This window comes from Panthera onca, chromosome B4 (genome assembly GCF_046562875.1).
Source record: "Panthera onca isolate mPanOnc1 chromosome B4, mPanOnc1 haplotype 2, whole genome shotgun sequence".
In the NCBI taxonomy this organism is placed as follows: Eukaryota; Metazoa; Chordata; class Mammalia; order Carnivora; family Felidae; genus Panthera; species Panthera onca.
This window is the reverse complement of record NC_138345.1, coordinates 82,387,749-82,400,552: the sequence shown is the minus strand read 5'-3', so window position 1 is coordinate 82,400,552 and position 12,804 is coordinate 82,387,749. Positions and strand designations below refer to the sequence as shown.

The 12,804-nt window shown below is 41.5% G+C and overlaps 1 protein-coding gene across 1 annotated transcript in view; it reads left to right on the top strand.

Annotated features, from left to right (window-relative positions):
- Positions 1-12,804, top strand: part of CS (citrate synthase) — a 28,037-nt gene that overhangs the window by 1,342 nt on the left and 13,891 nt on the right. The window contains exons 2-3 of the mRNA XM_060657271.3: positions 11,223-11,273; positions 11,828-11,935. Of these exons, the coding sequence (XP_060513254.1) occupies positions 11,223-11,273; positions 11,828-11,935 (159 nt within the window). The remainder of the gene's footprint in view (positions 1-11,222; positions 11,274-11,827; positions 11,936-12,804) is intronic.

The window sequence follows — 12,804 nt, the reverse complement described above, 5'->3', positions numbered from 1 at the left end:
TTGCTGTGTGTTATCTTGCATGGTTGACAGATAAGGTGAAGCCTGTAGAATTTACACTGGGGTTCTTCCAGGTACCCAACAGCAAGGTGGAGGCTGATCATTTGGGAGATACTTGTCTTACTTGACTGTTGCTTCTTCTGCTGCCAGGGAACAGGGTAAGGAAGTCTCTTGGGAAATGAAGCAAGTTCTAGATAGTGTTTTGGCAGAATAGGGGACATGACACTATAATTAGCTCATTTCAGAGTTGCTAACCCAGACCGGTTAATCTAACCCTTAAGCGAATTTGAAAAACCTTTAGAATTTACCTTTTGAATTTATTTTGTCCTTTAAGCCTCTAGGGAAGCTCAGAACGCTTTTTGGGATGACAGTACTATATAATTGTAGAATCATTATTGTTTTGTTTACTTTCCTGTTAGGGATGAACCTGAGGATCCCAGAAACCTGTAAATTAGAAGCCATTTGAAGGCTCTTGACTCTTAAAATTAGCAAAGCTCAAAAAACACAGGAGTGGAAATTTCCTGAGATCTAAGCAGAATGACCAGGATACCAAGAAGCCTTTCATTTTGTCAGCATTGCTAGCACCTGCCTGAGTTTTCCAGCTTAGCCTGCAAGTTAACTGGAACTCAGTTTTACTTTTGCTATTAAGGTAGGCTTTAAAGGGGCAAAAATAAATACTTTCTGATTTGAGAAAACTGACCCCTACTACTTGGATTCTCAAGGTCAGATGTAGTTTCACTTTTCTGAGAAGAGGTGTTGTTGTTGGGTTTTTTGTTTTGTTTTGTTTTGTTTTTTTGTTTAGAGCATGTGCGCATTCAAGAGCATGCACAAGCTAGGGAAGGGCAGAGGGAGAGGGAGGGACAGAATCCCAAGCAGGCTTCAAGCCCAACCTGGAGCCTAGTGCAGGGCTCGATCTCACAAATCTCGAGATTATGACCTGAGCTGAAATCAAGAGTCGGACTTTTATTTTATTATTTTTTTTAATGTTTATTTATTTTTGAGAGAGAGAGAGACAGTGTGAGCAGGACAGGGACAGAGAGAGGAGACAGAGAATCCAAAGCAGGCTCAACTGCAGGGCTCGAACTCACAAACCACGAGATCATGACTTGAGCTGAAGTCGGCCGCTTAACCAACTGAGCCACCCAGGTGCCCCTGAGAAGAGATTTTTTTAACTATGTTAGGTGACATAAATGCCAGTCATTGTATTGTTCTACCGTACTCACTTTCAGGTAATTTAATGAACACCTGAGTTGGAGAGATAGACTAATTCAGAACCTTGAGATTCTTTGACTTATTTATCCAAATGAATTCATACTAAGCAACGGCCTTAGTATTAGCTCTGGGTGCCTTCTCTTTGTGGTACTATCTTTTCAGAAGTGACCCAGGCCTGGATTTGGGCTGGAAATTAGAGTATGGCCACTAATTCATCTCTGGACTCTTTTAACACCAAGTAACCTAGGGTTACTTAACAAACCCTAGTTACTTTTTTTTTTTTTTTTTAATGTTTATTCATTTTTAAGAATTAGCGAGTATGAGTGGAGGAGGGGCAGAAAGTGGAAGACAGGATCTGAAGCAGGCTTTCCACTGACAGCAGAGAGCTTGATGCAGGACTCAAACTGACGAACCAAGAGATCATGACCTGAGCCGAAGTCAGACACTTAACCCACCGAGCAACCCAAGCACCCCAACAAACCCCAGTTACATCTTGTACCGTTGAGAATTGCTCCTCCAGGCTAGGGTGTTCGATAACTTTGAGAAAATCAAGCCAAAAGTGTTTTTATATGATTTCTAGACCTTTTCAAGACACTTAAATTGAAACCCATGATTCCTTTACAGTAGACCTATACTACTGAACATCTCCAGTATGAATCCTAGTCTGAAATTGGGTTCAACAAAACTAGATCAAGTTTTTTTCTGTGAAATGGTAGTTAGGCTTATAGCCCTGAACTTTAGTTTTTAAAAAACATTTTTTTAAGTTTATTTAAGTAATCTCTACACCCAACATGGGGCTTGAACCCACGACCCCAAGATCAAGAGTTGTATGCTCTTCCAACTGAGCCAACCAGATGCCCCTTACAGCCTAGAACTTTTTAAAAAAATTTGTGTGTGTGTGTGTGAGAGAGGGAGAAAGAGAATGAGCAGGGGAGAGGGCCCCGAGGGAGAGAGGAAGAGACTCCCAAGCAGGCTCTGCACTGTCAGCATAGAGCCCAATGTGAGGCTCGATCTCATGAACCATGAGATCATGACCTGAGCCAAAACCAAGAGTTGGATGCTTAACTGATGGAGCCACCCAGGCACTCCTATAGCCTAGAACTTTTAAAGGCAAGTGCCCAAATCTCAGACTACCCAAAGTGTGATGGCAGTTCCTTGATGCTTACTAGATGGGCTAAAGATGAAAAATGGAGAGTAAAAAGCCTCATTGTGTGCTAATGGTGGGATGACTGCATTTGTTCTTCCTAGTGGCCTTTAGATTGATAATGGATGAGTGCATGGATATGGAGAATAAGTGAGGTGAGCATTGCTGAAGTAAATCATTAGAAGAGAAGGCTGGCATTCCTAGTTCAGATGGGCAGAAGGCAGGAAGCCAGATGTGGTGGATCTCTAGAGCTACATAGTAATTATTTTTGACCTAGTTCAGTGCTTTATGTGATATAGTAGGATGTGAAATTTAAAACAGTAGTGAGGCAGCCTTAGCGATAGAGCTTTCTTAACATATGACTCTTTCAGTTTTTCCCTCAGTTGCCCGAATTCTTTAGGTCCCTGTGTGTTTTTTTAAGGTTTATTTATTTAAGTGATTTCTGCACCCAATGTGGGGCTCAAAGTCATGACCCTGAGATCAGGAGTCACATGCTCCTCCAAATGAGTCAGCTAGGCACCCCTAGGTTCCTTTTTATTTCTTTGGTAACACGTATTTCTTTTTACGTGTTACCATTTTAAAAGTTCTGTAAGTTCACAGTGGGCATTATCACCTGGGTTGCTTGTTCATATTGCACATTCATTAGTCCTCTCTTCAGATTCTGATTCAGCAAAGGTAGGATGGGATCTGGAAACTTGTATTTTTTCAAGCACTTCTGTTGACTGACCTGGTGGGCCAGTAAAGCCACATACAGGTCTCTTGTTTGCAACTTTATTGAATGTATATATGAAACTTTGTGTATTTGGGCTTTTTTATTTTTTTGGAATTAGTGATTATTTTGGAAATTAATTTCAAGGGCACCTGGGTGGCTCAGTCAGTTGAGTCTGACTTCAGCTCAGGTCATGATCTCAGGGTTCATGGGTTTGAGCCCCGCATCAGGCTCCCTGCTGTCAGCACTGAGCTCATTTCAGATCCTCTGTTTCCCTCTCTCTCTGCCCCTCCCCCGCTCATTCTCATTCCACCCCCCTCTTAAAAATAAATAAACATTTTGGGGTGCCTGGGTGGCTCAGTCGGTTAAACGTCCGACTTGGGCTTAGGTCATGATCTCGCAGTCCGTGAGTTCGAGCCCCGTGTCAGGCTCTGTGCTGACAGCTCAGAGCCTGGAGCCTGTTTCAGATTCTGTATCTCCCTCTCTCTCTGCCCCTCCCCGGTTCATGCTCTGTCTCTCTGTCTCAAAAATAAATAAACATTAAAAAAAAATTAAATAAATAAACATTTTAAAAAAATTTGACTTCAAAATTTTGACTTCAAAAATAACTATTCTAGGCAATAGTCCGTTCAGGCTACTTTCTCTAGATTTGTCTTTCTAGGCTTTTTTTTCAAATGCTTTCAGAAGTATCTTGTAAATTTCTGGACCAAAGTGTTAGGTGCTGAAACTACAAAAGAACTCCTAATGGAAGTGAGAGCAGTTTCTAGTTCCCAAGAAAGTAGGAGGAGGGCAGATCCTATCTATATACTTTATTCACTAGCATATACTTAGTGTATTTAGAATAAGTAGGTGTTTAGAAAATATTTGTTAAAGAACAGTTAGGATTTCTACTGAAAGCAAAATTAGGGCTCTTGATTCTTTTCTGAGGTTGAATTCCTGTCCTTCGTGGTCTTCCTTGGAGTGAATCTTTAGGGAAGACTCTGTTAGAAAATGACAATTAGGTAGAATTATTAAGGAACTCCTGTGAGTATGGAGGTCAAAGTATGAAATCTGAATATTACTGTGCTCACGCTATTAAGTGGCCTGACCAAGTAGTGCAGGCCGACTTCCAATATCACCATTGTGAAACAGATGTTAAATGGCTTTAGTTCTCTGACCTGGTTCTGGGGAGAGAGGAGCCTTTGTCCTATGTGTGTTCTTTCTCCCTTAATGCAAGTTGTTCCTTCTGCATTGCAAGCCTTTGCAGCACAAGATTTTTCCTACCAGTTATTAGTGCATTATGTTTGCTTCATCAGCTAAGCCCGTTCTGCTGGCTTGGCAAGCTCTGATTTTTTTTTATTTTATTTTATTTTTTTTTAATGTTTATTTATTTCTGAGACAGAGACAGAGGGGGAGGGGCAGAGAGAGAGGGAGACACAGAATCCGAAGCAGGCTCCAGGCTCTGAGCTGTCAGCACAGAGCCCGATGCGGGGGCTCAAACTCACAAACTCTGAGATCATGACCTGAGCCGAAGTTGGTTGCTCAACTGACTGAGTCACACAGGTGCCCCGAGCTCTGATCTTTTTTCTGATGAAGGACAAGGGCTCCATTAAAATCAAGAGCATCTCTCCCAAGCTTGTAATGCTGGAGCTCTTGCATATGTTGTAAGACATGGTCTAAATGTGTCTAGGATGGAGGATCAAAGAAAATTTGGCTTTTCTCCTGTGGAATAAAGGTCCTAGGTGTGGACCAATGATGATAACAGGCTAAGAGGAGTGAGTAAGAGGGAAATAACCACTTTATTAAGTGCTTATTCAAATAGGATTCTGAGGGCACTGGCTGGCTTCAGTCAGTGGAGTGTGCAGCTCTATTTTATTATAATATTTATTTATTTTTGTGAGAGAGAAGTGGGGGAGAGAGAGAATCTCAAGCAGACTTTGTGCTGTCAGCACAGAACCCCATGTGGGCTCAATCTCATGAACCGTGAGATCATGACCTGACCCAAAATCAAGAGTCAGTGACTTAAGCAACTGAGCCACCCAGATGCCCCTGGAGCATGTGACTCTTGATCTTGAGGTTGTGAGTTCAAGCCCCACATTGGAGGTAGAGATCGCTTGAAAATAAAATCTTACAAAAAACAAAAAATAGGATTCTGTTCTGAGAATTTGAGGGAGGATACAGGAGTTTCTGATGATTTTTTGGCGATTTTGCGCATACCTTATTCCAGAAATACCCTAAGTATGGTAGGCAAGTCTTTGGCAGAATTTCCTGCATGTACTATTAGTCCTTTTCCTCCCTTGGCCCTTTAAGCTAGAGGTTCTTTTAGTTATATTTTTCTGTTCTAGTACATTTGAGAGTCACAGCTCACTTCCATCAATAGTAGCAAACTCTGTAGAAGAGTTCTTGCAAGAGATGGCAGTGTTTTGAGGTTTGAAAAAAACCTCTTTGTGATTGTAATACCCCCACCCTACCCCACCCTGTAGAGAAACATGGCTGTCAGACATCTAAGCCAGGCCCTTGTCTTTGGAAACAGCTCACTCTCTCTCTCCCCATGAAGGAGCTGACCTATTGAATGAGGTGACTCCCTGATTCACCTGACAGCTGTTCCAGTAGGGTGACTCTACACGTGGCATGCTACCAGAAGTCAAAAGCCTAGTTGCCACACCTCCGGACTTAGGGGAGGAGCTGGTAGGTGAAAGTTCAGGGATGACTCAGAGGTTTGTAACCTGTCCCATCAGTGAGTATAGCCTGCATGTACTATACAGAGCTATTGAGCTGGTCTCTTTGGCAGCTAGGTGGTAGATGAAATGAGGTGTGTAGCCTTGGGTGTGACAGTCCTTCAGCATCTCCTTTCTAGTCATTTTTTCAGCTGGGTAGTTAAATTTGTTTCAACTTCTTGAGACTCCTCCCCTCTTCATCAGTAGGTTTTTAAGGTTCTTAAAAAGGAAATTAGGGCTTTATTTCCTATTCTACAGGTAGAGGGAATTATCCATTCACCCCTTCCTCAGGCCTGACTGCCTCTTTCCTGGAATCCAACTCTGGGAGAGAGTAGTGACACTTGAGGTGTTAGGTAATAGGCCAACACATTTCTAAGAAACACATGTTTATTGAACTCACTTATGCAGAAAGCACTGTTCTGGATGCTTTCATGCAGATTATTTTATACAGTCTACTCCTCTCCCTTGAAATTGGCTCTATTATTGCCAATTTAGAGATGTGAAAACTGTGACTTAGAAAAGTTAGGCCATATAGCCAAGGTAACACAGCATGATAATAACAGAACCTGGATTTAAAACTTGATTGTAGGGGCGCCTGGGTGGCTCAGTCGGTTAAGCGTCCGACTTTAGCTCAGGTCACGATCTCGCGGTCCATGAGTTCGAGCCCCGCATCGGGCTCTGGGCTGATGGCTCAGAGCCTGGAGCCTGCTTCGGATTCTGTGTCTCCCTCTCTCTCTGACCCTCCCCCGTTCATGCTCTGTCTCTCTCTGTCTCAAAAATAAATAAATGTTAAAAAAAAAAAAATTTTTTTTTAATAAAATAAAATAAAACTTGGTTGTGATAACTGTACATCCCAGAGTCTACATTCTACCCTTTTGCTCTCTTGCTTAACACTTTAGGCCATGTATACATCTCAGACTTTATTGTTCATATGAATCAGATTTGGATGCAGTAGGTCTGAAGCGAGGCCCAAGAGTCTGCATTTCTCACAAGCTCCAAGTAATGCTAGTGCTGCTGGCTAGGCAGTCATGTTTTATTTAAAAAAAAAATTTTAACGTTTATTTATTTTGAGAGAGAGTGCACATGCGCAAGCAGGGGAAGGGCAGAGAGAGAGGGAGAGAGAGAGAATCCTGTGCTGACAGCTTGATGCCTGATGCAGGGATTTGAACTCATGAACTGTGAGATCATGATTTGAGCTGAAACCAATTTTCAGATGCCTAACCTACTGAGCCACCCAGGTGCCCGTAGGCAGTCATATTTTAAATAGCAAGGCTTTTGAGTACCTTTATATATGTCCTTCTTAGAGCCTTAACTCAGACTTTGAGCTAAGTAGCTTGAGTGTTATCCTAAATATGGAGAAGGAAAGGGAAACAATACGGCTGACCCTTTAGCAACACAGTTTGAACTGTGCTGGTCCATTTATATGTGGATTTTTGCAGTGCAGTACTGCAAATGTGTTATCTCTTCCTTATGATTTTGTAGTAACATTTTCTTTAGTTTTTTTGTAAGAATACAGTAGGTAAAATATATAACATACAAAATAGGTATTAACAGACTATGTATCAGTAAGGGTTCCAATCAACAGTAGGCTGTTAGTAGTATAGTCTTACAGAAGCCGAAAGTTATACCCAGGTTTTCAGCTGCATGGGGGATCTGTATCCCTAAGTCCTGTGTTGTTCAAGGATCAACTATAGTTAGTTGTTTTGCTTTGGATGTCTGTTAATTTAGTAATGTAGGTGGGGCTAGAACCCAGATTTTCTTTCCTAATTCCAAATCATGTGCTTTGTTTTCTGCATCATTAGGTAAAATTGTTCTAATTTGAATTTTTCCTATCTAGCTTTTTGAGTGGTTATAGCACTGAATTGCTGCCTTTAAAATCCTTCTGATTTCTTTAGTTTTCTTTAAGCTGCGGGGTTAGCTAAAAATATGACTAATCCTGATGCTGAAGGGCATGAGAAAATGGCCAAAATGTTTAATTTTATGTATTTATTTATATAACAAATGCAAGGCACTTGCCATAGGCCAGAAGTGGTTTCAAGTGCTTTATAAATGTTGACTTAATTAATCCCCACAGCAATCCTTTGAGATAGGTACTATTATTGTTCCCATTTTACTGATAAGGAAACTGAGGCACAGAAAGGTTAAATGACTTGGCTAGAGTCACACAGCTAATAAGTGGCAGAGAAGGACAGTAGAAACAGAGTATACTACCTTTATTCCATAACTACATAGCCAAGCTATCCATATACTTTGCTTTGCAAATCAGAGATCTGGCCAAGAAGTGTTGCTGATAGAGATTAGGGACAGTTAAAATCAGCCCTCTAAGTTACTCCTGAGACTCCTCACATTAAATGGCAAAGACACTCACCACAAAGGAAATTAAGACTTTGATGATGTTGAAAGTGGAGTGATAGTTTAGTTATAAGTTTCTTTTCCTATGCATGCTCTTAAAGTAGCATTCATATAAATAGATCTGCAAAACGACTAGCAAAGCAGCAGTGATGACCCAGCTGAGTCTTTTTTTTTTTTTTTTTAATGTTTATTTATTTTTGAGACAGAGAGAGAGAGAACATCAACAGGGGAGGGTCAGAGAGAGAGGGAGACACAGAATCTGAAACAGGCTCCAGGCTCTGAGCTGTCAGCACAGAGCCCGACGCGGGGCTCGAACTCACGGACCGTGAGATCATGACCTGAGCCCAAGTCGGATGCCGAGCCACCCAGGCGCCCCCCAGCTGAGTCTTTTTAAATGATGTTGCATTCTCACAGCCCTTTTAGGTGATCTTCCATCCTTTTCTTTGTGATTTCCTCTTTTTTTGTTGTTTTTTGTTTGTTTTATCTTGAAGTAAAAGAAGAGGGCAGCTCATTGATTGAAGCAGTTCCCACTCACAAGGGGGAAAAGGCTGTTTTCTTTTATGTTCATGTTCCTAGAAGAAAGACCTCCAACCTGGGAGAATTCCATTTTCATCTTAAGATCTGGACACTCACTCTTTGTAGAGCTTGGATAGAAAGAAGCTTGTTTGTTTATTTTTAGTTTGAGAGATAGAATGGGGGAGGGACAGAGAGGGAAGGAGAGAGAGAATCTTAAGCAAGTTCCACGCCCAGCACAGAGCCCAATGTGGGACTCGATCCCACCAACCTGGGATCATGACTTCAGCTGAAATCAGGAGTTGGACACTCAACTGAAAGAGCCAAAAATTTTATTTTTAAGTAATCTCTACACCCAGCATGGGGCTCAAACTCCCAACCCCGAGATAAGAGTCGCATGCTCTTCTGACTGAGCCTGCCATATAGAAACTTAAAGATGGTTTGAAAGTGGAAAAATTACCATTATGGAGACATTTCAACTTCTTTCTTCTGTCAGATGATACGTTGCCCTGTAACCTTTTTAGAAACCAAACGAAACCACAACAACAACCAACCAACCGCAATTAAAAGGTCTGCTACAGGGCTGATGTAGTGTCTGGGAGGTAGCCCAGAACTTCTTTAACAGGGATTCTGTGGGACCATGGAGCATGGAATAGAACTTATTCACGTGTTTTCCTTTGTTCGCTTTTTGGTGACTAGTAAGAAAAAGTAAAAGCATTTCTTAGGTGCTAGGTCAAGTTCCCATTTCTGCTATGTTGGATGAAGAGGCTAAAGGCCTGTTTGTGCTGCCTACTTCTTGCCCAAATGGTCCGCAGTGAGCCAGAGGAGACTCTTCAGGAAGTTAATGAAAGGAGTTAAGGACAGTCCTGTTTAACAAGCTGAGGCAGTCCCCCTCTGTTTTACTTATTTAATGTTTATTTATTTTTGAGAGAGAGACAGAGTGTGAGTGGAGGAGGGGCAGAGAGAGAGGGAGATACAGAATTCGAAGCAAGCTCCAGGCTCCAAACTGTCGGCACAGAGCCCATTGCGGGGCTCGAACTCAGGGACCGTGAGATCATGACCTGAGCTGAAGTTGGACGCTTAACCGACTAAGCCACCCAGGTGCCCCAGTCCCCCGTTGTTTTAGGAACATAGCTTACCTTGTACTCTGAATTTAGCTTTGGATTGGTTTTTTTCTTTTTTAATGAGTTGATTCTTTTGAAAATAACCTTTACTGAAGGATCTCTTCCCTTTTCAGTCCTCCCTTATGCCCCAACAGAAAGAGGGGTACTAAATTCTAAAAACAGAGCTCCAGTCCTAGTGAACTCTCACTTAGGCATGTAGTGTTTTGGAATTTGTACAGTACTGTTGCTTCAAATGATTTTTAGCACAATCAGCAATGCAGTAGCTACAAGAAAAAGTGTATCTGGCCTTTTGGCAAAAGGAGGAAAGGTATGATCTTGCTCCTGGATTAGTTTATGTGTACATGTAATCTTTTTAGTTTGGAAAGTGCTTTCTTTGTAATATCATTGTAATTATGTGAGATTGTATGGTGAGTATTTAACACCAGTTTTATAGATGAGGGAAATGAGGCTTACTTATCTTGTTTTATCTTCAAAATAATGTGCAGAAAAACTAATCTTGTCAAACTTCATAGGTACTTAGTAGTGTAATTGGTTTTCTTTTTTCGAAGGCAGCATTGAACTTTATGTTGCAACTCAGCAATCTTATAGAAAGTTTTTCTTTTGGGGAGAAAAAAAATATCTCTAAACAAAGAAAACAGGCCAGCTATACTATTTACCTTTGTAGTGAGGGATAGTCTTGAATCTCAGACCTGTCTATATGGTTCTAAAGTATATCTTTAAAAATTCCTTTAGTACAGGTATTTAGGTGATAAACTCAGCTTTTGTTTATCTGAAATGTCTTTATTTCACCCCCTTTGTTAAGATTTTTTTCTCACCTAGATATAGAACTCTAGCTTAATAATTATTTTCTCTCAACATTTAGAAGGGAATTTTCCAGTTTTCTAGTTTCCCAGTACTGTTGTCTGTTGTTACATTGTAGATATTCTGTCTTCTGTGTGCTTTTTCCAGGAACCTTTGAAGTAGTGTGGTGAAAGGCTCCTTCTGCCTGTGGGCTCTCCTAGACTGGAGAGGTTGAAGTGCTTCCAAAAGACTAGGTGCTGGACAGATCTTACCAGCAGGGTTGAGTAGTTGATCAGTTTCCTCATTTGCTTTTCTCAGGGCCACTCAGAACTACTGACAGATTGGGATGGCCTGGGTACTCAACAACTGCCTCTCTGACCTTTTCTGTGCCTAACCAAGCCAAGCCCTGAAACCCAGATAATGGGAAAGAGCCTCTCCCCAGGGAATGCTATTAAAGCTATGGATGCAAGAGGCAGAGTTAAATCTGCTACTGCCTCCAGACTAGGAACTCTTTCAAAGCTGTGCAAGGCCTTTTACAACTTTTTTTTTTTTTTTTAATTTTTAAAATTTATGTCAGACTGTCCTTAGAGGCTAAGATGGAGACACAGAGAGAGGATGAGTCACTATAACTCCTTCTTGTTAATACATAGGAAGGAGGAATAACTGTTGCATAAGGTTTTGTGTTTTCTTTACAGAACGCATCGTGTCTTGTTCTTGCTGCTCGGCATGCCAGTGCGTCCCCTACGGTAAGGTTTGGAAAAGAGGACTGAGAATCACTGAGGCAATCTGATCCTGAGATTGAGGGGGCAGTAAGCGACCGTTGGTTGCCACCTAGCCTCTCATCATATCCTGAGTATCTCTGAGAGGTGTCCATTGTTACTATTGTTGTAACTATTATTATTACTACTATTTTAAGAAATAATTTATTCAATAGTATAGCGAGGTGGGATATCAAATATGTTTGCCTAATTTCTTTTTTTAGTTGTGGTAAAATATATATAACAAAAATTTCCATTTTAATGATTTTTAAGTGTATAGGTTAGTGGCATTAAGTACAACTATTACTACTATCCATCTCCAGAACTTTTGCACCTTCCCAAATTGAAACTATGACCCAATAGTAAACTCCTCATTCCCTCCCTTTCTGCTTAATTCTTTTTCATCTGTGCCGAGTAGTTGGCCAGATTTCCCTGGCCGATAGAGAAAGCCAAATTCTAAAAAGATGTCTTAACATACCTATTTTGTAGGAAATCTAATCAATATTTTGACCATCACTTAGCCTTTCTACTTCTCTTTTTAGAATTTGAAAGACATATTGGCAGATCTGATACCCAAGGAGCAAGCCAGAGTAAAGACCTTCAGGCAGCAACATGGCAAGACAGTAGTGGGTCAAATCACTGTGGACATGGTAAGGATTGTGGGGTTTGGGCTGGAAAAGTAGCTCTGTAATATGCTTCAACGAAAATACCATTCTCTTCACTGACTATTCAGAAGCATTCTGTCCCATACATGGAAATGTTGGAGCTTATGATGTTCATTAGACATTAGACTGTTCTGGGGTGCCTCAGAACAGTGGCTCAGTCGGTTGAGTGTCTTGACTCTTGATTTTGGCTCAGATCATGATCCTAGGGTCATGGGATCAAACCCCACGTTGGGCTCTGCACTGAGCATGGAGCCTGATTAAGATTCTGTCTTTTTCTTCCTCTCTGCCTCTCCTCTCCCTCTCCCCCGCTCATGCTCATTCTTTCTCTCTTAAAAAAAAGTTGGGGGGGAGCGCCTGGGTGGCTCAGTCGGTTGAGCGTCCAACTCCGGCTCAGGTCATGATCTCATGGTTCGTGAATTTGAGCCGCACATCAGGCTCTGTGCTGACAGCTCAGAGTCTGGAGCCTACTTTGGATTCTGTGTGTCTCTCTCTCTGCCCCTCCCCAGCTTGCACTCTCTCTCTCTCTCTCTCTCAAAAATAAATTTAAAAAAAATTAGACTCTTCTTTTCTATAAATTTAATAGTTAGCTTAACCTAATTTACCTACGAGAGGGATGAATGAAGTTTCTGTTCCTTTTCCCAACCCCTCAGCTTTTGGAGCAAGAGCTCTCTGTTAGAGTTAATGCTGTCCATGGGGTGCCTGGGTGGTTCAGTCAGTTGAGTGTCCAACTTCAGCTCAGGTCATGATCTCACAGCTCATGAGTTTGAGCCCCACATTGGGCTTTGTGCTGACAGCTCAGAGCCTGAAACCTGCTTCATATTCTGTCTCCATCTCTCTCTCTCTGCCCCTCCCCT